At 34.5% G+C, this 23,498-nt stretch overlaps 5 protein-coding genes across 5 annotated transcripts; 2 read left to right on the top strand and 3 right to left on the bottom strand.

The window, feature by feature from the left end:
- Positions 1 to 1,365: 1,365 nt before the first annotated feature.
- On the bottom strand, positions 1,366 to 4,342 carry LOC143531324 (alkaline ceramidase-like). The gene is made up of 3 exons (XM_077026644.1): positions 4,223 to 4,342; positions 3,189 to 3,547; positions 1,366 to 2,165 (listed from the first exon to the last, which is right to left on the bottom strand). The coding sequence occupies exons 2-3, from the start codon at positions 3,236 to 3,238 to the stop codon at positions 1,652 to 1,654; spliced, it is 564 nt and encodes a 187-aa protein (XP_076882759.1). The 5' UTR covers positions 3,239 to 3,547; positions 4,223 to 4,342; the 3' UTR covers positions 1,366 to 1,651.
- Positions 4,343 to 5,401: 1,059 nt separating this feature from the next.
- LOC143531323 (mitochondrial pyruvate carrier 4-like) lies at positions 5,402 to 8,527 on the bottom strand. Its single transcript, XM_077026643.1, has 5 exons — positions 8,316 to 8,527; positions 6,280 to 6,378; positions 6,147 to 6,199; positions 5,930 to 6,003; positions 5,402 to 5,550 (listed from the first exon to the last, which is right to left on the bottom strand). The coding sequence occupies exons 1-5, from the start codon at positions 8,368 to 8,370 to the stop codon at positions 5,505 to 5,507; spliced, it is 327 nt and encodes a 108-aa protein (XP_076882758.1). The 5' UTR covers positions 8,371 to 8,527; the 3' UTR covers positions 5,402 to 5,504.
- A 526-nt stretch (positions 8,528 to 9,053) lies between these two features.
- On the top strand, positions 9,054 to 14,188 carry LOC143531385 (carboxylesterase SOBER1-like). Its single transcript, XM_077026693.1, has 6 exons — positions 9,054 to 9,360; positions 10,516 to 10,568; positions 12,693 to 12,816; positions 12,959 to 13,086; positions 13,678 to 13,785; positions 13,867 to 14,188. The coding sequence occupies exons 1-6, from the start codon at positions 9,096 to 9,098 to the stop codon at positions 13,954 to 13,956; spliced, it is 768 nt and encodes a 255-aa protein (XP_076882808.1). The 5' UTR covers positions 9,054 to 9,095; the 3' UTR covers positions 13,957 to 14,188.
- Positions 14,189 to 16,146: 1,958 nt separating this feature from the next.
- LOC143531386 (putative carboxylesterase SOBER1-like) lies at positions 16,147 to 19,594 on the top strand. The gene is made up of 6 exons (XM_077026694.1): positions 16,147 to 16,302; positions 16,597 to 16,649; positions 17,578 to 17,701; positions 17,808 to 17,932; positions 18,418 to 18,525; positions 19,332 to 19,594. Exons 1-6 carry the CDS (start codon positions 16,152 to 16,154, stop codon positions 19,419 to 19,421), a joined length of 651 nt encoding a protein of 216 aa, XP_076882809.1. The 5' UTR covers positions 16,147 to 16,151; the 3' UTR covers positions 19,422 to 19,594.
- A 178-nt stretch (positions 19,595 to 19,772) lies between these two features.
- LOC143531322 (epi-neemfruitin B 7-O-acetyltransferse L7AT-like) lies at positions 19,773 to 21,739 on the bottom strand. The gene is made up of 3 exons (XM_077026642.1): positions 21,457 to 21,739; positions 20,925 to 21,366; positions 19,773 to 20,720 (listed from the first exon to the last, which is right to left on the bottom strand). The coding sequence occupies exons 1-3, from the start codon at positions 21,597 to 21,599 to the stop codon at positions 19,809 to 19,811; spliced, it is 1,497 nt and encodes a 498-aa protein (XP_076882757.1). The 5' UTR covers positions 21,600 to 21,739; the 3' UTR covers positions 19,773 to 19,808.
- Positions 21,740 to 23,498: the final 1,759 nt, after the last annotated feature.

Below are 23,498 nucleotides of genomic sequence, written 5' to 3'. Positions count from 1 at the left end.
GTTAGTAGAGGATTTGTTTCGCACAACCAAATGTTAAATTGTTCAAGTCTGTCGGTTTGAAGAATATTATATAATACGGTATTGTAATGATATAATATGTTAATTTAATCTTACTAGATGAACATTCTTGTCAGATTGACACTGGCGTCTATGAGAATTCATATGTCCAGGCCAAGCCCAAAAGAATATGTTCTTTTGGCCTAACAAACTAAATAATGAAACTAATTTTTTTAAATGATGATTAAAGTTATAGCAATAAACATAAAAATTAACAAAATCATGGCATTAGCCGTTAGAGGATTGATGAAGGATGAACGATCGAATAGATGTTGAAAAGGGCTAATCGATCGATTGAAAGATGGTGTAGCATGTAATGTTATTCCGCCTCTTCTTTCTCATTTCTTTCTTTAATATTATTTAACTTTTATTGATAAACTAAAAACAATGGGCCTTAATAATTTTTGAACCTATAAATCTTTGGGTAACTTAAAAATGTAGGCATATAAAGTGTCTGGAAATTATAAAAATAGTGGACTTTTAAGAGTTAAAGAGAATTAGGTAAAATACATATATAATATCAGGATATTTTGAATTTTTTATGGACCCGAAAACAACGTCCTACAACCGGACGCCCACATTGGTCATCCTCAATTCCTCATCCCCATATCCGTATAATAACTCTTACGCCTTGTTCTTGAGTTTTTTAACCAAGAAAAGAAAAGGAAATGACAGGGAAGGATAAGAAAGAGAAGGGAAGGGAATGAAATTTTTTTTAATTAGATGTCTCCTTAAGTTGGAAGGAAATTAGAGAAAAGAAAATGATAACTATGTTAAAAAATAGTTATCCTTAGTAATCATCCCATTTTTGGGAGGATAACTTATTAAGAAAATACATTAATTTAATCCCTCCTAACTCCTCCTACTCATTTCCTTTCCATCATAACTCAAGAACACCCATTTTTTAACTATCCTTAGTTTTCCTTTCCCTCCTTTAAAAAAACTCAAGAACAGGGCGTTAATGATACAATCATGTAAAAGCATTTGAATCAAATACCACTTCAGAAGTTCACGTAAATTCTCAAAAGATCAAACATTCACTCAACTATTCAAGTTTTTATACAAAATGTGAGAGCTATGATGACTTTAAAATACAATGAACAAACTGAATCATCAAGTTGTGCTCTTACCAGGTGGGCTAGATATTCTCCAATAGCCAAACTGTACCAGAATTAACCAATTGAACCGAACCAAACCGAAGCGAGTTAATCAACAAAACCGAATCAAACCCAAAACCGATAGTTCAGTTAACCATTTAAAAAGGTTAAGGTGTGTGTCAAAACTGAATTAACAGAAACAACCCAATGCTATCAGTTTGAAATACCACCCATGCTTTAATGTCCAGAAAATAAAAACTGATTTGTTTTAAAAATACAGAAAGTAACAAAACAAACCTACAAATTTTTTTAGAACAAAAGAACTACAACCCTTAAGAATCATATCATAAGAATCTAAACAATACCAACCAACAAGCATCCTACTTTCACAAACTACAACTTCAAAACAATATCAAATCAGTCCATAAAAATAAAATAACACGTCACCTTCTATCTTTGTGGGCCCACAAATCCCGTATCTACCACCATCCCAAATCTTAATCCGTCTTCGGTTTCTCAATCCTCACATAAGGAAGAACTCCCATAAACTTGACCACTTTCGGGCTCCACCCGCGTTGCTGAGCTCTACAAAACATCAAGAACGTGTTTGCAAAGTAAGAGTTCAAGCCCATGAAAACATGCCACATGGCATGACCTTGCGGGTTGACCTGCCAGGTGGATATTTGACTGCAACCGAAGCGGTCAACTAGCCAGCATAAACTACCGAGCAAAAGGGTGGCGATATAAAACTTTGCAAGGCGTTTGGCGGGTATGTCTTGTGTGTAAATGTAGTATTTGTAAACACGAGGGATGCATAATATGCATAGCATGACATAATGGATTTTGAAACCGATATCGAAACGGATAACTGAGTGGATAACGGCAAATGAGATGCCGTATAGGAAGAGGAATGTGGGCATGGTGCTGCGGTAGTGCCAATCGGGGGAATATAGGATGTAGATGTAGAGAAGCATTTCCCATACCATTGGTGTTTCATCACTTTGTTGTTGCCTGCAAATAGTATTATTCTCATGGTCAGCTTTAATTAGTTCACTATGCTTTTGTTGAACAATCATTTTACCTGATATTAAAGATTTAAAACTAAGACCATGCATAAGCTTATTAAAACATTAAAGGTGTTACTAGCAAGTAGCAACTATCATAAACTTGTTGGAGAAACGAATTACCCTTAAAAAAGAAAAAATATATCAAACTAAAACCAAATATAATCGTTTTCGAACAAATGATTGAACACAAACACTAAATGAATAAGCACGTTTACTTTTAATTGGTTTTAGCTTCGTTATGTTTATCTATGATCACTCATGCTCGTTTGTTAACGTCTGTGGACCGTTTTTTTTAACTTTTAACATATGAACAATTAAAAGAACAGAGTTTTCACTTTACCAAACAAACGATCGAAACTGAACAATTAAACGAATACAGTTTTCACTTTACCAACCAAATAACCGAAAATGAACAATTAAACGAACAGAGTTCTTGAGCATGTTTGTGGAATAAGAAAATAGGCGTAGTCATGTTCGTTTGTTAGTTAAACGTATAAACGAATGTTCATGAACATAAGCAAACAGGCATGGCTGAACATAGATATACGAACATAACTAAGTGAAAACCAATTACTAGTAAATGTTAACAATGGTTTGGGCCTTAAAATTTTTTAGCTGAATTGTAATGGGCGTTAAAAACTTAATCAAAAATTACAAATAACGAATATTAAACAAATGTAAACTAACATACGTAAACTAACGAACATAAACAAATTTAAATGAACGAACGTTCATGAACTTAATAGACGAGACATGTGCTCATGTTCGTTCCTTTGACTAAATGAACAAAAAAGACGTCATGTTTGTTCGCTTATTAAATAAACGAACTTCCCACCAAACGGTTTACAATTAACTGACGCCGGTTCGTTTACAGAATTATAAAGTAACCTTGTTGGTTGGGCCCGTTGCCACAACTACCAAAAGAAGTAACATAAAAAAGTTAAGCTATGAAAAAATGTTTACTTACACATGTTGTAGAGTAGCATGATACATCATGCTTCTGATCGCGAGTGCCATATTTGACAAGTGTAGAACACTAAATCTCTTCTCAAAACGTTGTATTAATGAACTTAGAAGACCAATAAGTGCCAAAAGAATGCACGGGACATTTGATATGGTATTATAAAACTCAGAACATAAGAAGAATACACATAATTCTTCTCACACCATTCATGGGAGGATGTGACTGGCCCCCAAAAGCTTGATATATCATCTGCCGTATAAATGTATATGTATATGTATATTTTCTCACCAAATCAATATGTTGCACTTATATCATCACTTTAAATAAGTTCCTTTCAGTATTAGAATCATCAACTGTTATACCTGCAAGATAAACAAACTATTTAATATTGCATCATTCAAACCCTAGAAATCAATCATCATTCATCAATCAGTTTTAATATATTTCCTTACTAGAACCATCAATTGTTATACCTACAGATAAACAAACTATTTGATATTACAGCATTCAAACCCTAGAAATCAATCAATCAATTTTGAACTGTTTCTGTCACTTTAAAAGCATCAACTGATATATACTTATATCTGCAAATAAACAAACTATTTGATATTGCAGCTTTGAAACCCTAGAAATCAAGCAATTTTCAAATCTTTAAAGTCAATCAAAATGAATTATGATTCTTATGAACAATGCCAAACCAAAAATCAAAATCAATTTGATTCAGTTTTCATTGATTTTGTCAGTATTCAAACAAAAACTCAAATCAAACAATTAAAACCGTTCATATATTGTGCGATTCCTACATATTACAACACGATTCGAACAAACATATTAAACCGCATCGTAATTTCAAATTCCTTCAGATCTCATCATACAAATGTATATGTAAACACTCTCACCTAATAAAAGTATAGTTACGCAATCAATTAAACCAATAGAGCGTAAATGAGATGAAAATGAACCTAAATGAACGATAGAGGACAGAATATGAACCCTAGGTTAAACAAAGAGATGATTTAATATTGTATTAAAAGGACCTGTAAGAGCATTAGATCGGCGTGCGAAGATATTCGATCGGAATGAATGATAACGGCAACAGCTGGTTTTCTTTTCAGGGATTCAATTCAACGTGAGTGTGCCCAGTCGGTATGTTATGTCACCGATTTGTTTTTTGTCGTTTAAAAGTTTATTCTGTAAGCATATTACTTACTTAAATAAATCATATGATGCCATCAATAGATTAAAGTTTTATTACTATTATTATATTGTCACATGAGGGTGAATAACATTGCACGTTTCAATGTTTGTTTTGTTTTAACTTGTGTAATCAAAATTAAGTTTATTCGGGTATTACACGTTATGCGACGCATTTTAATAACTTGTAAGAAAATGGTGAAGTCAAAGCTCTCCAGCAATTATTATTTTTTGTAATATAAATAAAAATATAATTTAAAAGGGGGAAAATATGATTGTTTGGAAGATAATGAGGAGACGTTTTTGAACATAACTTTCACCCTCAAAATATCACTCAAAATGCCAAAGGTTGTGTTCCCCGGCATTATGGACCCATAACGCCATCCATAATTGGCCACTATGGATGGTCTAATTGGAATTAAACATATAATCTTGTTGAAGTGCTTGAATAGCTAGTATAAAGTACATGTATATATATAGACTAGTTTAAAAAGGTAAAGATCTAAAAAATACTAAACCGGGTAGGAACTGTATGTAACCTAACAAGTTTTACTCTAAAAAATAAATAAAGTTTTGAATTATTAATTAAGAAAACTATAAACTAAATACTAGACTTGAGAGATGTAGAGTATGCCAAATAAGTAACCATTTACAGTTTGTTTGTTTGTTTGTTTGTTTTTGGGTGGGGTGGGGGGGTTGACAAAAGTTAACTGGATACTTGGGAAACAGTAGCGAAGGTTGGATGAAAACGTGGAGGGGGCCGAACGAAAATGCGTATAAAAGTTTTCATAAACGAAGGGGAGTGAACTCAACTTTTCGGGCGAAAACGGGTAAATTTACACTATTATAATAATTTTCAGACGAAGACCGAGTGAATCAACACTATACGCAAAAAAACAGAGGGAGCCGGGGCCACCTCTGCCCCTAATAATGCTTCATCAATGTTGGGAAAAGGTTATCACGCCAGTAAACACAAATTGTTGGAGAGGTCATGTAGTTTGAAAGGAAACAGGTCAATTGACCTCCAAATGTATCCAGCAAATACAAGAAATAATATATAAATTCATGAAAACAAATTGTTTTATAACAGGATCTTCAATTTCTTGCATCGAGGTTTTTTTATCGTCATTCCTTTATAGCAGCAGTCTCCTCTTCGTTAAAATAATCGTGCCTGCAAGTCGATATTGTATAAGTTTGTAACAAGTTTCATGTCAATATAGATTTCAAAACTAAAAAATTTGACCACAAAAGTCAAAACTCGTCTCTTCTTTGACAAAGTTAACTTATAGTTACTGATTGCAAAAGACCAGAACTGTTGATTTTGGTCAACAACATTCCCATTTAACATCTGACAAAAAGTCAACACTTTTTTGCTTGCCGGGTCAAACCTTATGGCCATTATCTTTACCAATTTTGTTAACTTATTCATCTTTTTTCATTCTTTTCTCACATAATTCCTATTAAAATAACTCGTGGAAACTGAAAAATAACAAATTATATGTATTGACTAAAATGTAAATTTTGATCCAATAGTTGACCTTTTGACTTACCGAATTTTTCGGGAGAGTTGATACAACCCTGTTCCAGCCATAGCAACATTTACACTAAAAAGGTTCCAATTTTTCTGTAATAGAAAGTATCAAACATGACCAACAAGTCAAAATCAAGAAAAAAAACACCAGTTTGAAAAATTATAAAATGGTAAATGTATATATCGAAATTTTAGATGGTACAGATAGGCCAATAAAGTATAAGAATTTGACTTACCGGGGTGATTACCATGCTGTACCGAGACCAGATTATACCAGTGGCTGTGACAGCTGTTATTAAATGTAAGTCAAATATGGAGCTTTTTTTTAAGAAATAAAATATTTGCAGAAAAAAAGAAAAAATAAAATACCAAATTGTTGAGGGTATGAAAGTTTCTCTGGTGGCTTGGCAAAATCTGCAATATTAGCTATGCTGATTCCCCATTTAAAAGTTGGAGCCCAAAAATGAACTACAAGACCATATTAGTCAATTACTATATATATATATAAACATATATACAAATGGTCAGTGAAACAAAGAAATTTAAGAAATGGAATTTCATATAAGTGAAAACATAAAAAGACTATTTTTCAAAAATCTAAATACCTTATAGAATATAATGATTAATCATATTATAGCAACACCATGAGTTACCAAGTTCTCAAATTTCTAGATTTATGGTTGTAAAGTTCATATTGATTACAAGTTTGAATGAGATTAAAGTACAAAGGCTGATGATTCATTGTGACAAGTTTAAGCTGGAAACCAAACAAATGGTTTGATTTTTAAGAGAAAAAAAACATCTTGAGTTTTAAATATTTACATATTGAACCGTAACACAGATGAATGACAGCATTTTTTTTCCTTATTAGACTAAACGCAGACACAAAATTTCCCAAACGTAACTTCTTTAAAGCTTTTTTGACCAAACAAAGACGAACCTGATTGTGTTTTAAACACTTCTAATATTTTTACAATCGAGCAAGCTAAGACCGAGTCAAGTCCAAGCTCAGCTCAGTTATGTGAATCAGAGCTGAGCCAAGCCGAAGCTGACCCTGACTCGGTTCTATTCGGCTCATGAACAGCCCTAGACAGCGACTCCTTGAGTAAATTAAATAATTTTTTTTGTATACAAATATTCTTGTTAGTGAAAAGATCAAACATTGGACAAAAGAAAAGTTACATAAAACTGTAGAAAACAAGCATAACTGAAAAGTGCTTATAATAAAATAATGTACTAGAACATCTTTTATCCTATATTAATTATTAAAAATTAACCCCCGCAACTCAGTAAAATATATGCTCAGTTTACATGTTTTCTATTCTATAGATGCCAAGACAAATAAGGGTGTGATTGGTTTGCAGGTTCAGGTGTTTTAGGTGTCTGCAATAAGTGCTATTAACAAGCATGGTTTTATATTGGCACATAAATTAGATAATCTACTTTTAAGTTGTAAGAACCAAGTTTCTAACCTAATTACACCAACGATGGGAAATAAAATAAATCGTATATTGTTATTTTGTTTTTCATGTGGCATTACATTAGAAAAATGGATTAAAGTAACGAAAGTTAATTAACAGTTTGATTGATCATTGAACTTTTAAGAGTACTAATTTCAAGATAACATATATAAGTATATGAAATAGCATATCGTCAAATATGCACTCATAAAGTTTAATGTTCGATCACATTTTTAATTATCTTTTGTTAGTTTAATCATTTTTCTAATGTAATGCCACATGATATATAAAATAAAAATGAATAACAACACAGTCTGTTTATTCCCCATAAACACTAACTTTATCAAAGTTAATTAAGTTAAAAATGTTAACTTCATGTCACTAGTCGCAGAACCGACCTTAAGAATTTAAAAAAAAAAGTCATTTCCTTTTCTATGAATTTATATCATAAAACTCCAACATTTTTACAAAATTTTAAACATAACTAATTCTAGTTCTCACATGCATAATCACAATTTCTTATCAGTCAAAATAAACCTTATTAGGAACAAACTCTTATTGCTCTCTCACAAAAGTTATCCTTTGACTTTGACAATCAAACATGTTCCAAGTCAACTCTAAATTCCTTTATGGGTTCTAAATATCTCCTCAAAAAGATTGATGCCCAGAAAAAGTTTATTAAAACATGAACTGGGATTAAAAAATTGGGGAAAATTGGTACCAAAATCCATATCCTTTTTTGCAATTGAAAAGTTTAACCTTTGACTTCAAAAGTCAAACTATGGCACATCTATAAACTAGGTTAACAAAATGGTACCAGAAATCATACAAATAGATCATCAATCAAGTCTAAAAATGTCTAATTTCATGGAATTATCATGATTAAAACATCTATATTTATTAATATATATAAAAAAAAGATTTAATTTAAAAGAAAGGACTTACTGGTTTTGGGGCCAGCAGGGTGATTCCAAAGAGCCTGTAGCTTCGATGTGGCCATTGAAAGCTTTGGTTTTTAACTCTAAAAACGTCTATAAAAGATTACGAAGAGTGTTTGGTGAACACCAATGGTAGGTGAGGTTTTTCTTTTCTTATAATAGCAGCTGATGTTACTAATTGTTAATAATTAATAATATTTAATATTTAATAATGCAACTGAATACTATTAAAAGAATATGTGAGGTAGGAGTTGTCATAGCAAAGATGATGATTGTGACACCTATGTTTTTTATAACTTATAACACGGGTAACAAATTCGTCACACAACGAGATTTGATCAGGATTAGCTTAGGTTGTTACGGTATCAGAATATAAACGAACAAAATAAATGTGTAAACTCTCAATTCTCAAAACATTATCGGCACACTTGCAACTTAGAGTTAATTGCAGAAATCGCCCTTGTGTCAACACCCTTATGGTCATGTATAAGTAGTTTCTGGCGTTGGTGTTACCACAAATTGTTCATGCACCCCAGACTCCTAAACTCCTAAAGTTTCTTTTCTCATAATTTTTTTTTTGGTTCATCACTGGTTATACACTAATTTCGAGTAACACAGCATGCTTATTTTTTCAATGGTTCGATATAACGTTCACTCAAACCCGAGTTATAATTGAAACATACACCTATATTATTAAGCCTAACCGATACCGTCCGATTTTCCGCTTTTGAGAAAATTTCCTTATGTAAATTCTCTAAGCAAGCAAAAGAGAGACCAAGAAAAGAAAATGAAGGGTTTAAAAACAGTGGCATTATTCTTCCTCACTCTCTCCATCACTATTTACACGATATTTATATCATCTCCTTCTTCTTCTTCTTCTTCTTCTGAGTCAACTGTTGCAATGGCGTCTCGAAGCTTCATCTTGTGGCTACACGGTCTAGGTGACTCCGGTCCAGCCAACGAACCCATCAAAACCGTCTTCACTTCCCGCCAATTAGCCAATACCCGCTGGTCTTTCCCTTCGGCTCCATCTCAACCGGTTTCGTGCAATCGTAAGTCACAGTTGTTGATTAACGGACTCATTGTTTGATTTGTGGTGTTCGGCAATCGATTGTATGTGATCGTAATGTGTATTTGTAGGATTTAGGATTTAGGGTTAGGGTTTTGTTGATCTTATTGTAATATAATCAAATTGGTGGTGTTTATGGTCCATAATGTGGAATTGTATGGCAAATATTGAGATGTGAGTTTATATGATTGAAAAAATTATCGATCGAACAATGAGTCGGAGTAACAAATTGAGTGTCGTGGAACTCGCTAGGAGCTAGTCAGGTGGTGTGGTAGGGACTAGCGATTAATTGGATTGAAATTTATCTGAAGTTTTTTTAAATATACAAGTATATGCACACACACACATATATATATACCAAATTATATATATGTACTTTTACGGCTGCTAAGTCCCAATGCTTCGTTTTTAGTAGTATTGGCTTTGCTATTCAAAAGGGGGTCGCCGCATTGCTTGTTGCCCGTTTGTCTGCCATTTTCTTGAAATCATTTTGAATTTAATGTGAGAACGTAGTTTCTTTCAAAAAATAAAAAATTTAAAATGTAAAAAAAAAATTATATATAAAATTTTCAGTTTTGACCTATTTTGATCAAATAGCGATTAATAAGCAAGTAGTCGGTAGCAATTAATCAGTGATTAGCCAACGCCTGGTTGCAATTTTTACAACTATGAACAAATCTGATCAGGATTATGAGAATTTCTTATATTTTAGTGTTTGATGATATTTAACAAGTTAAATATCAGCTGCAAATGATTTTTTAGTACTTTTTTAATAATGAACACGCTTGCTAAACGCATTGGAGCATCTCGCGTCTTTTAAAAGTAAGATTAAGATATGCAAGCTTACTATACAGCCCATAAGCATTATCCCTCAGTTTAGGGATAAGGGATAATGCTTATGGACTGTAAACTTAGCTTGGTATGATGACACAAAATTATAAATTTCTGGGAAGTTGTATGGTATAAGCAACCTTAAGCATTGACATGTGTAGTTCAAGCATCTAATATCATTTTTTGATGTTTATGATTGCAGAATAAGTGTGTTGTTTACTGTTTTTTTTCTCGTCTAGTGATTTGTTGACATTAATGTTTTGGACTTTGTATACTGTTATGATATCTGAACCAACAACTGTTGCAGGTGGGGCTGTGATGCCTTCTTGGTTTGACATTCCGGAGATCCCTGTAACGGCTGTAAGTTATTTTCTTTTTGTATTGATCTTAGTCTCGTAATTTAATGGAATCCCTGTATCATCAAAAGTCAAAACAGAATGCTGCCAATGATACATATTATGTTCCATAATTGTCATTGTTCTTTATGACATGATATATAATCAACTAGTTAATCTGTATCATGTCTTTAAACTTTGTCTACTTTTTAAATGGCAAATATTAGGGAATTTAGATAGCAACTTTGTGTGGAGCCACAATAATATACCTTTCCTAATGCTTATGGTTATTTTGGAAGCAATAATAATTTAATGTGGTTGTTTAGTGACTCGTGTTGATATGTTATAGTACTACTTTAAACAATATTTAGAATGATGGAATAAATATGATTAGCATGACTGATGTTTAGCTGCTATTTTGTGGTACAAGAAAAAACTAGAAATAAAAATGCGTAAAACTCTTTGTAGTAAAAAAAATAATTATGTGGACCAAAACAATATCGTATTTGTACTTGTAAAGATGTGTAAGGCCCCGTTACCGGTAGCCCTACTTTCGTGTTGGATTTACTCATAACGCAGTTCTAAATATCAGAGTTAATTAAAACATTCGCGGAATATAAAAGCTTTCATAAAACATTTCATAACAAAACATATCTTGTCTTAAAACGTCATCTTGTCTTTCAAATAAACAAAACATTAAACTTAAACGTCTTGAGTCTTCCGATGCCAGTCTCTTATTCAGTGCCACGTGTCTCCTCAAGCGAGCTGCCTCATCCTACTCACCTGCGTGCATACTAAAAGTCAGCTACGCTGAGTGAGTTCTAGTTAATCATACATTATACAATACACATAAACTTATATTCTTTCAATCATACTTTCATACTTTCATACTTTCTTTTGTTTTAACTTGCTTTCATATCTTTCGTTATAAAGAGCATTACGCCCTACATTCCTCGAGTATTATTAGGGCTCGGTACCCTCCTTCCTCGAGTATTATTAGGGCTCGGTACCCTCCTTCCTCGAGTATTATTAGGGCTCGGTACCCTCTTTCCTCGAATATTAGTAGGGTTCGGTTCCCTAGTTCTCGAATATTAGTAGGGTTCGATTCCCTCTTCGTTACCATACAACCATACATCATACCTCGAGTATTATTAGGGCCCGGTACCCTCTTCGTAACCATACAACCATCCTTTCCTTCTTTTATTAACTTTATCACATTCATACACATAAGCGTACATATCATACTTACCTTATACATAGCGTTACAACCTGGCAGTACGTGCAATATCCGAAGATCGTTCACGTACCATCAGGCAATCATTCATACATTTCACATCATTCATATAAGGCATACACTTATCACTTAGGATAAGTGTATTAACAAACATATCGAGTATGCACACAGCCCCGAAAACATAACACAGAAGTGGGGCTAGAAACTCACCTGAATCCTGTTACGCTCTCCGTTAATAGTTATTCCCTTCTTGAGCTGTGCACGGCTAACTGTATAATATTTACACGTATCAATTAACTACTACTACTACTCATGTTGTATTTCTATCTTTATATGACCCACAACGAACGGGGGTCCGGGGGCAGCGCCCCTGGCACCGGGGTCTAGGGGCGGCAGACCCTAGCAGGGTCCAAGGGGCAGAGCCCCTGGCTGGGGTCGAGCTGCCAGGTCAGAACATACCTTTAGCGCTCGTTCGATCTTGGTTAGCTTGTTTATGCACTCTAGATCTCGTGTAATAAGATCTAATACCAACTAACGTTTACTCTCTCTCGGATCTTGCTCGTTTATGGTGTGTGTGTGTGTTTGGAGTGTGTAGAGATTATGATGGAAATGAAATGAGGGTTTAGGGTTTTAGGTTGGTTTAGGGGATATTTATATCCCTTAAAGCCCATGGACCTAAGGCCCATTCTCATTTAACCCATCTCAATTAATCTAAGTCCATGATCCGTTCTTTACTCGATATTAATTAATTAATAACGCGAAATCACTAAACGTAACTTTCTTTATTCAACATTATAAATTTTAGGATGTTACAAGATGATGATGGGCGATTAAGTAATTTAACCCAAAATGGATACGTTGTTATTTTTGTGACACGGAAATATTAAAATTTTGTACAACTTTTTAAATCTATAGAAATCTCCAGTGGATGAAAGTTCATTGCTTAAAGCAGTTAAAAATGTGCATTCCATGATTGACAAGGAGGTGGCTTCTGGAATTGACCCTAAAAATGTGTTTCTTTGTGGGTTTAGTCAAGGAGGTCTCTCTCTCTCTCTCTCCCTCTCTCTCCCTCTCTCTCTCACACACACACACACACACACACACACACACACTGACAAAATCATACATACATGTCTGTGTGTGAATATATAATAACAGTAACAACCTTTTACATTTTGCAGGTGCGTTGACCTTGGCTAGTGTTCTGTTATACTCAAAAACTCTTGGTGGGGGTGCAATATTTAGCGGATGGGTACCTTTTAACTCAACTGGCCCTATATTAGAACAAATCACTGCAGAAGCAAAACGGGTACGCTTCAACAATAATAACTAGGGATCTAGACATGTAATGTTGCATACATAAGGTATTATATACGTTATACAAACATAAACATGAACATGAACGGACGTGCTTGTGTTTGTTCGTTTAACTTTAACTGAACAAATGATCTAGCACAAACAATTTAACGAACAGGGCTTTCTTGTTCATGTTTGTTAATAAATGTGTTTGTTTTTTTAATAGTATAAATGAACGGACACAACTTAACATAGATGTATAAATGAACGGACACAACTTAACATAGATGAACATACATGACCAAGCGAGAAGTAAATACGATCAATCTGTCAGGTTTAAAAACTCAATAAAACTGGACTAAAGTGTCAGAGGTTTAAATAATTTAACTGAATATATAAAGTATAGATGACGGGCGACATAAATGAACATCAACGAGCGTAAATGAACATACATAAACGGATGTTCATGAACAAAAATGAACGAACGAGACATGTGCTCATTCGTTTAAGTAAATGAACACAAATTTTTCTTCATGCTTGATAAATAAGTGAACATAAACGAACTTCTTGTTGAATGGTTCACTGAGCATTTGGTTGTATGCAGACTCCTATATTATGGTCTCATGGTACCGCTGATGGGACAGTGTTATTTGAAGCGGGACAAGCAGGCCCACCGTTGCTGCAACGATTAGGTGTAAACTGTGAATTTAAGGTACTAACCCTCCTTGACCTTGTTGGGCATTTTAGGTAATTTATATTTGGTGTTCTAACTTCGGGCGGGGTCAAATGACAGGCGTATCCGGGTCTTGGTCATTCGATAAACAATCAAGAGCTTAAACATGTGGAATCATGGATCACCTCACGTCTACAAAGTTCATCTTGAAGGTTTGACTATAGTTGACTTTTTATACGTATGGCTACTGGCTAGGATATTGAACTTATCTCGGTGGAAGACTTTGATATATGAGGTCAGTACGATCACTTTGGGGATGAGTTATTTTGAGTTTTGGAAGATATGTATGTAGATGCAATAATATGACACCACGTTAGATATTGAATTTGTGATTTATTTGAAATGAAGGCGCGTGTACTTTTTTCATCTATATGAAAAACATGGTTTGATTATACATGTTATGCTCATAAATATATTGCTAGTTGTACTATCTTTGAGTTTGATTATACATGTTATGTTCATTACTATCACAATTTTTATGATCTTAAAAGAGATGTTGAAATGTGTTCGGTCAGCAGCTCATCAAAAACTGCACTGTCCACTCACGGATTTGTTTCCTTCATTTCACACTCTTTCTACTGACTCACTGATAGGAACCTAGTTCGGGTCTATACCCATAATAGTAAACGGGTCAAGTCACATATTCAAGTTCCCCCCTAAACAATATAAATTAAAAGAATATAATGGAGGGAAAGTAGTGGGGAAGTTTTTATCAGTTTCTAGTAACCGTTTTAAGATTAGTATTAATTGCTTTGTTTTTCCTTTGTAAGATATGGATGTTTATGTTTATCAAAATTAGGGTTTTTTAACCTTGTAATTGGAGATCCAGCCTATCTCGAATGTGGCTATTATCTTAATTTTAGTACTTTAGTTTTCCGGTTTCTATCACTCACCCTATCTCTTATCGAAAAACACCTGAAAATGGCTATAGGAGATGGTATTACAAACACGCTTCATGCTATAGAATTCGCAAACAAGTGTCTGGTTGATGTTAATCGGTTTAAAGATAAATTGTAACAAGGTTTTTGTACAATAAATGAAGTGTGAGAGAATAACGGTTTCTTTGTTAAATGTATGCAGGGAAGGGAGACTTATTTAAAAGTCCAAAAGGACTTTACGTGAAAAGGAGTTATAAATTTATGACTTTTTAAAAAGGAGTTTGTATAAAAGTGTTTGGATTAGCTTATGTAAATAAGTTGTTTTTGAAGGAGTGTTTGGTTTAGCTTATTCATGTAAAATGACAAAAAAAAAGGCATTATTTTAAAAATTAATAAGATGTTTTTTAAAAAGTGTTTGGGATTGCTTATTTATACTATTATAATTTTTTTTTCATCTCTAGCATATTGAACAAAAAATACGAAAGATATAACATAAAACTCGTTTTCAAAAGTTTAATTTCTTGATTAGACCATAATAATATAACGTTCAGAATCTTAAAAAAACACCAAAATACACAATTATGACTATAATAATGGCATACTACATCACCCGTACGATTTCATTACTTCTTGCGCACTAACATCTCTTATCGCTGCCATAAGCATATAGCATCATCACCCGTATGATTTGTAACCGGAATTTCTTCAACATCTTCATTACCAGCACCATCTTCTGTGGGATTGTAAGATTCTTGTTAGGCCGTGTTAAATCCTTAATCAAATCTACCCGCCTTTCTAATAAAGTTATGGATCGCCAACGACGCTAACACAATACTCACTTGGTGATTGTATGTGTAATTAACGTGCATGTCTCTCAATAATGCCCACCTAGCTTTCCACACTCCAAAAGTTCGTTCAATGATATTTCGCAATGATGAGTTCATATAGTAAAATGTCTATTTTGCTCCGCGAGGAGCACACATAGCACTAGTTTGTCCACGTCAAAAATCCGGTATATGATAACGAATGTTCGCATCTTTCTATGGAGCAAGATGCCCTTTAGTATTTGGGTATCCGGCATCAACAATGTAATATTATCTACAAATAAAACAAACAATTATTAGTCGTTTCAAACAAATATTAAACACATACAAATTGCATTACTAAAATCATACTAACCACCCGTTGGATGTGGAAACTTAAGGGCAGATATCTGTAAGGCTTTATTGAAGATTCTCGTAATCCCCTCTCATCCGGCCCATACAAAAGTAAAGCACATGTTAAAATTACAAACAATGATTATATTTTGTGTGGCGCATCTCTTTCGACCAATGTATTTTGGTTGTTCGGGATGCAAGTGGTTGTTGAACAGAAAAGTAAAGAGAGAGTAGAATAAGAAGGTATAAAATGGGCGGAGGTTACTACGGTATTATTTTTTCTTTCACAGCATTCATTCATTGAATGGCAATGGCGTGTGGAAGCTTCATCATATGGCTGCACGGTCTAGGTGACTCCGGTCCAGCCAACGAACCCATCCAATCTCTCTTCACATCCCCTCAGTTCGCCAACACTCGCTGGTCTTTCCCTTCTGCCCCATCTCAACCCGTTACCTGTAATTGTAAGTCCCAATTCTTAATTTCATTTGTCTTGTCGGTTTTCGGTTAATGCGTATTTTATTTTAGTGTAATTGAATTGACTTGTCGACCACCAATGGTATCATAATAAACATTAAGCAAGTCAGCAGTGTTTACCAGTATGGGTTCGGGTTAAAAGGGGCCGGGTATAACCTAATACCATACCCGCGGATACAGTTTATTAGTAGATTTGTTTGAAATTGGATAAATCAATCATTGGGCATCAGCTGTGCTGTATGTAACAGTCTGATTTTTTTTATTATGTGATACGTGTGCAGATGGTGCCGTGATGCCTTCGTGGTTTGACATTCATGAGATACCTGTAACAGCTGTAAGTTCTAATTTTAAACTTCAATATTAGTTATTTGTTATTATGTCCTTGTTTTATGAATCCCTGTGTGGTATGAATCCATATTAGACCATGTGTAGTCGTAAAGCTCCACATCCAGGGGTTATGCGCCACGTGGCGCCCAGTCAGAGTTATGGTTTTGTACAAAAAACAAGTGTAGTCATAACTTGGAGGGGGGGCGGTGTTTCCAGAGTTATACACTTGTTTTTTGTTGACATTATCCGCGTTGTATCTAAAACGCACAAAAAAAAATTCAACATAACGCAGGGGGGGGGGGGGGCGGTGTACCCCCCGCGTTTTCACAAAACGTTGGCCAACAACGTGACCACTACACCTGGTCTTATATCCAAATGAAAAACCTTTGCTTTGAACGTTAGGATAATATATCTTGTTGATTATCATTCAATTTTGCGTAAGCATTTTGTTAATTTTTACCTAACCATGAAGTTGTAATCTCTCTAGTCAAAAGACTTGATAATTCAAGTCAACACTCTTAGCCCTAAAGCCCTATTTAAAATAACATACCACCTAAAGGAACAAAACTAGTCTTGTTGCTTAATAAGTAAACTAGTAGAACAAGAAAATTTAATATTAACTAAGTTTTTAACTAGACTCTGATAGTCTGATAAGTAAACTTTGTTGACTAAAACCATTTGAAATTCTGAAAATCGAGATCTTCAACGACGTGGCGCAGTGGTGAATGTCGTAATCCACTTCCACTAATTTACTGCCTTAACCAACTCCCACCCCACAAAAAAAGTTTTACAGTAACATTTCCTCTCATCTTAAATTCGTTTAAAGATTCATCACCCTCCATTTAGTTTTATAAACTTTGCTAACATTTGCAATTTCTAAAGCATCTCTCACACACATATATGTATGTATATTACAATTGTTTTTTAACGTACAGAATTCTCCTGTGGATGAAAGTTCGTTGCTTAAAGCAGTCCAAAGCGTGCACTCGATGATTGACAAGGAGTTGGCTGCTGGAATTGACCCTAAAAATGTTTTTCTTTGTGGATTTAGTCAAGGAGGTTTCTCTCTCTCTCTCTCTCTCTCACACACGCACACACACAAAAACATACATACATGTTTGTGCGAGAAAACAAAACAACATAAACAACTTTTTAAATGTTACAGGTGCATTGACCTTGGCTAGTGTTCTGTTATATCCAAAAACTCTCGGTGGGGGCGCAGTCTTTAGTGGATGGGTACCTTTTAATTCAAGTTCTATAATCGAACGGATCACACCAGAGGCCAAAAGGGTATGTTTCGACCTGCTTACGACTTACAAGTTAAATGGGTCAAACAGGTTGAAAGCTTTATAAATAATAGGCTTGTTTAGGCTTGCCAGCCAGTTCTAGCTCGTTTATCATACAAGCTTATTTTGAGGCTTGAGCTCATTAATCTCAACTCGCATCAAGCTTTTAGCGAGCCAAATTCGAGTAGCTCATGAGCTGATTGGCTCGTTACACCCCTACATACAATATAACATTCTATATAAAAGATATCGGATTATAGATTGACTTAGTAATAATCACTTAGTCTTTTAACAAATACACTATTTATAAATAGGCTCTAAAAATGGACAAAAAAGTGTTTGTTGTTCAACCCAATTTGACCCAGCCTGTTTTGACCCTTACTTAACTTGATCCATTACGCAACCCTACTTAACAGACATATTTGAAACCTTCAATGTTTTTCTATGCACATAATTTATTATTTACTGATGAGTGTTATGTTGTACTAGACCCCGATATTATGGTCACATGGTATAGCTGATGGAACAGTTTTGTTTGAAGCCGGCCAAGCGGGCCCACCGTTCCTTCAACACGTAGGCATGAACTGTGAATTTAAGGTACTACTAACTCTTGACTCATGAAATTGAATGTTGAAAGTTTTGTTCTAATTTTATTTTTAATCGCAACATTAAGTTGAAGGACATTTTAGGTATTCTATAGTTAGAACATTTTCTCAAGGTTTTCGTAAGCTAGCCAGCAGGCCACCTTAGCGGTCTACGGAGCCGTTTCGAAAACCGTATCATGTCATTAACATTTTGAAAACGGATGTTAAACATATATAAATTTAAAAAAAAATATGACGGGTAAGTTGCAGTTTTCGTTTCTTATGGTGTCACACTTTTCGTCTTTTTCACTAACTGGTGTAAAAAATACCGTTAAATTTTTACAAAAATGATTACTGTGCCTTACAACTAAAGGACAAAAGAGTCATTTTGTAAAAAGTCAACAAAATTTTTAACTATAGTCAGTGAAAGGACGAAAAAATGATATCGTACGAACTTCAGGGACATTTTTTTTACTTACTTAAGTTAAAGGACAAAAGTTTAAGTTATTCCATACATAACATAAAGGACGAAATTGTAATTTACTGTTTTTTTTTTTTTAAATTTTTGTGTGGATTTAAGTTTTAGTCTGAAAAGCCTTTAATAAATAAATAAATATTAAGTCAGAAGTAGTAAATTAATCTGAAAATGAGATCTTGAGGAAAAAAAGGATTTGAAATCCAGTTCGACTACCCGGCCTGTTCAACCGGTCTGACCGATTCATATACACTCAATTGGACTAGTTATATAGCCAGTTCCCAGTCTGGTTCGGTTTTGAAAACACTATAACTTTATTAACTACACAGTTCTCAAAATGACAGGCATATCCGGGTCTTGCTCATTCTCTAAACAGTCAGGAGCTCCAACACCTGGAATCATGGATCAAATCACGTTTACAAAGTTCTTCGTGAAGGTTTGACTTTAGTTGACCTTTTTACATGTATGCCAACACTATTGAATTTTGGTAAGATATATGAGGTCAAGCTGATTTCTTTTGAATATCAGCAAATATATAAATTCTTGAATTTGATGAACACTCTAATTTTACAACTTAATAATTAGTTGATGTTGAAATCATGATATAATTCTTATGAATAATTCTCTTTGTTGGTTTCTCAACTGCTGGTTAGTAATCAACAAGCAGGCCTTAACGGGTCGGTGGATAGTTAGTTAGTTACAAACGGGTCAATAATGGGTTGCACGATATCTATACCTTTTTTTCATCATAGGGAAAGTATATTCACAAATGCATTTAACACATGCAACTAAAATGCAAAAGGAAAAGAAATCGGTGTCATTCAATGAACAAATCGGAGAGGACTAGGGTCAACAGTGGCATAGGATAGAAGCTCAGGATTACACTCGAATATCTCCATTTCATCCGGACTCAATGTGACTATAGCTTCAACACCACCACCCGTTAACGTTTCATTCAACGCCACACGTCTTACAATTCCATGATTCATAAGATAGACCCATATTGGTTTTCCCCAACCGAAATCCAACTCATATGCTCCACTGTTCAACAAGCTTGTAGCCACTAAGCAGTCTCCTTCGGCTGTCAAGTCCATCAGTTGGTTCGATGCCCTCAAAATCTCATTGAATGTCTCATGCCCTTTCTCCCCTTTCATGGACTCGATGTGAATGTCGTTTATCTTCGCTATTGATTCTCTTTGTTGACCCATCAGGGTTGGCAAATCTAGCTGACAACCAGGAAAGCAGATTGTACCCGCTGCTATAACAAGGTTTCCAATGGATTCTTCAGGCAAAGGCGGCGATGCCCTTTTTCGGAGATCCACCATTGACAATAAAACATGAGGTGATTGTGGACCAAATTGTCTTACTTTTGTTGCTGCTTGGGCTGCAGCCTTCCAAATAATTGATGTTGTAGCTTCCATGCGACTTGGTGGACGCGCTGAGCTGGCACTAGCAACCGGTTGTGCCTTGAGCAAAGCCAAAGAATTGGAATCGAACACAAATCTTTTAGTACTAAGCGTTTTGGTAGCCAATATCTTGGAAGGCAATGAATATTCTAAACTCATATTGTTAGGAAAGATCTCAGCACCAACAAAACTTGGTGAAATCGTTTCTGGTGAACCTTGAGCAGCTGCGGCCCATGCTTTCATAAGCATATAATTTGTGTGTCCGTCAATGATCTTGTGAGACGTACTAGTCAAAAGCCCAATCCCGCCACATTTAAAAATATTGACCTAGCAACACATCTCAAGTTCAATGTACTCGTTTATTCAAGACTCATATCTTGATCAACTACGTATATGACATTATGGTAGATTATTAGTAACTTGGGACCCGTGATGTACTTTTTCGTACTTAGGGATCAAAAACCCAAATATGGACATACCATAGGCACCATCCGCGTAACTCTTTATAGGATATTATATGCTAAAAATTACCTGAGTACGTATGATGTAATTTCCTATCGAAGAGGTTGTAGTGTTAGGATTTTCAGGCAACAACCCTCTCACTTTTTCGTCATCTGGATGCCTTAGAAAATCTTGGAGTGTCTGGTTGACTCGAGCCTCCGTATAATAAATTCCTTGATCGTTACATTCAATCTGCAAGTTGTCCTTCACCTCTCCAGCAAAAGGATAGAATCTTGTTAGAATCTCCGATAAAGTCTCTTTAAGATGTTTTGACCTTTTGTTCACAACATCTGAGACACTATCGTTGTTGGTATTAGGGATAAAAAAGGCGAAGGGGACGTAGACATCAACCATAAACTGGTCTAAAATAGATAAGTTGAAGGTTCTCAGATGCCGGGGAGTTGGAGAAGATGGCTTGATGGTTTCTCTTGAAATTATTTCAAGATCAACCTTCGTACTACTATCCGAAAGTCTGCAATAATGGTAATAAACCACAACCTATGTATGAGATACATCTTTACACAAAAAAAAATGATCAAAGTTGTCATATCTAAGTTCTAACCTGTTTGATGATTCACTAGCATTTAGGATTCTCGAGGAGCTATAAAAGCGACTATAATATAAGGATGAAGACCGTGTTTGATGATATTGTTGAGAATTTAGGAAACGTTCGGTTGTTTTATAGGCTGAGAACAACCACTTCATTGTCTATGTATTGATGTTGATCTGTTTCACTCACAACATGCTCTTCATTTTAAAGATATACCAAGTGTTGTAACTTTGCTTTCATCATATATTATATTGTCCATGATGATGACTGACCTATTGCTGTATGAATAAAAAACAAGTTAGCTTCTTGACATTTCATGGTCTTTCCAAATGTGCTGCTTATATATCTCACAATATGAATATTGATTAATATCAATATTAGTATATATAGAATTAAGCATGTGTCACCTGCATGGCATGTATAATAGATTATCAATATAATGTTTATATTATTATTATTATTTGCATCATAATAACCACTGTTAAAGGTGTTTTTTGGGTTAACATTTCGGGTTTGTCGGGTCGGACTTTCGGGTTGAGATTTTTGGATCCATAACCGAAACCCGATAAATTTCTTTCGGATTTTCCGGGTTGAGGGGGTTTTAAAGTCAGGTTACTTGGGTTTTGAGTCTCGGGTTACTTAGGTTTCGAGCATCTAACTAATAAAACAAGAAAACTGTATAAAAAGGTACAATGCTATTACTAAAGCAACATAATCATCTTCACTCGCAAGGTAACCAAATAATAAACCAATATAATTCAAAAAGAAGACGCGTGAATGAGTACAATTAAAAAGGGTCCAATGATAGAAAAAAAGAAGTCAAATATTGTAGCATCTTCATTTCTAGTTTTAAGTTTATGTGATTTTATTTTATAACTATGTGAGTGTTATATCCATAAATATTGTAGCTTTTTTACTAACAGTTTTAATTAATTAAAAAGGGGATCTTATAAAAAAGTAAAAACAAAATTTCGAAAAAAAATAAATTGGGCATGTACGAGGTATAGGAATATAACCTAACGATGTCTAACAAAAGTTGTCACTATACAACACGTATAGACCTACACGAGTCGTATAGCTGACACATGGTGTCCGGATATATTGTACTGTGTCCAAATATTGCATGCCTAACTATAACATGACATCAAAAAGCATTACACTACAACAATTTTACATGCAAAAAAAAATATCATTTGATCTCCAATTCAAATTACCTTCAATTAATATCCAATCACTAGTTCATGTATAGTATACTATCCTTTATATAAGGTAATGCAACATAATTCATGGGAAGACAAAGAACCTGTCTGCAAGAAGAGATGACGATATAGGCGCCTTCTAATCCGAGGCGTACTGGTTGGACTTTAAAAAATCGTTAGAAACTAACTGAATAATTTTAAACGAGCTAAATAGGTTGGCTCGATCGTGTTAGGGGTGATAGCTTTGATTATGTGTGAAGAAAAATCGCCCAAAACCTTAACACCGGCAAAACCATACTCTCATACGTACACTCACACTCTTCTCTCTCATTTATCACGTTCAAAAAACGTATTAACTTATTCTCACGTCGGAGGTTGATCACTATAAACTACATCCTGCGGTAAGCTAACGGATGTTCATCTTAGCAAAACAGTTCAAGCTATCAAGATCCGGAATCGTCTAAACCATCCTTGGTCCAGTATTTATCGTAGCAACATTTAATCTTAGCTTTATATTGAACACATCTTAATTTGTAACGAAACTCTCGTTATTTATTATTTTTTTTAGCCAATACTCAATATATCTTCATATATTAAATAAAAGGATCCAATTACAACAGAGAGGTGGATAAGCGGGCAACAAGCTGCGCCGCCACCTCCTTTTGAATGGCAAACCCGATCCTACTGAAAACAAAGTTATAGTTCTTTAGCATCGATAAGTTACTGTGCACGACCCGTTGAACTCTCGTTATTAAAAACACAACTCATCATACTGATATAATATTGATTATAAAGCAATACATCATTTTTTTAAAAGGTAGTAAAAATATAAAACTTTTAACTCTTATGTATACA

Source organism: Bidens hawaiensis, unplaced genomic scaffold (assembly GCF_021521415.1).
Source record: "Bidens hawaiensis isolate Kalapana, Puna unplaced genomic scaffold, B.hawaiensis_p1.1 tig00009159_1, whole genome shotgun sequence".
In the NCBI taxonomy this organism is placed as follows: Eukaryota; Viridiplantae; Streptophyta; class Magnoliopsida; order Asterales; family Asteraceae; genus Bidens; species Bidens hawaiensis.
This window is presented reverse-complemented; position numbering and strand designations above follow the sequence as displayed.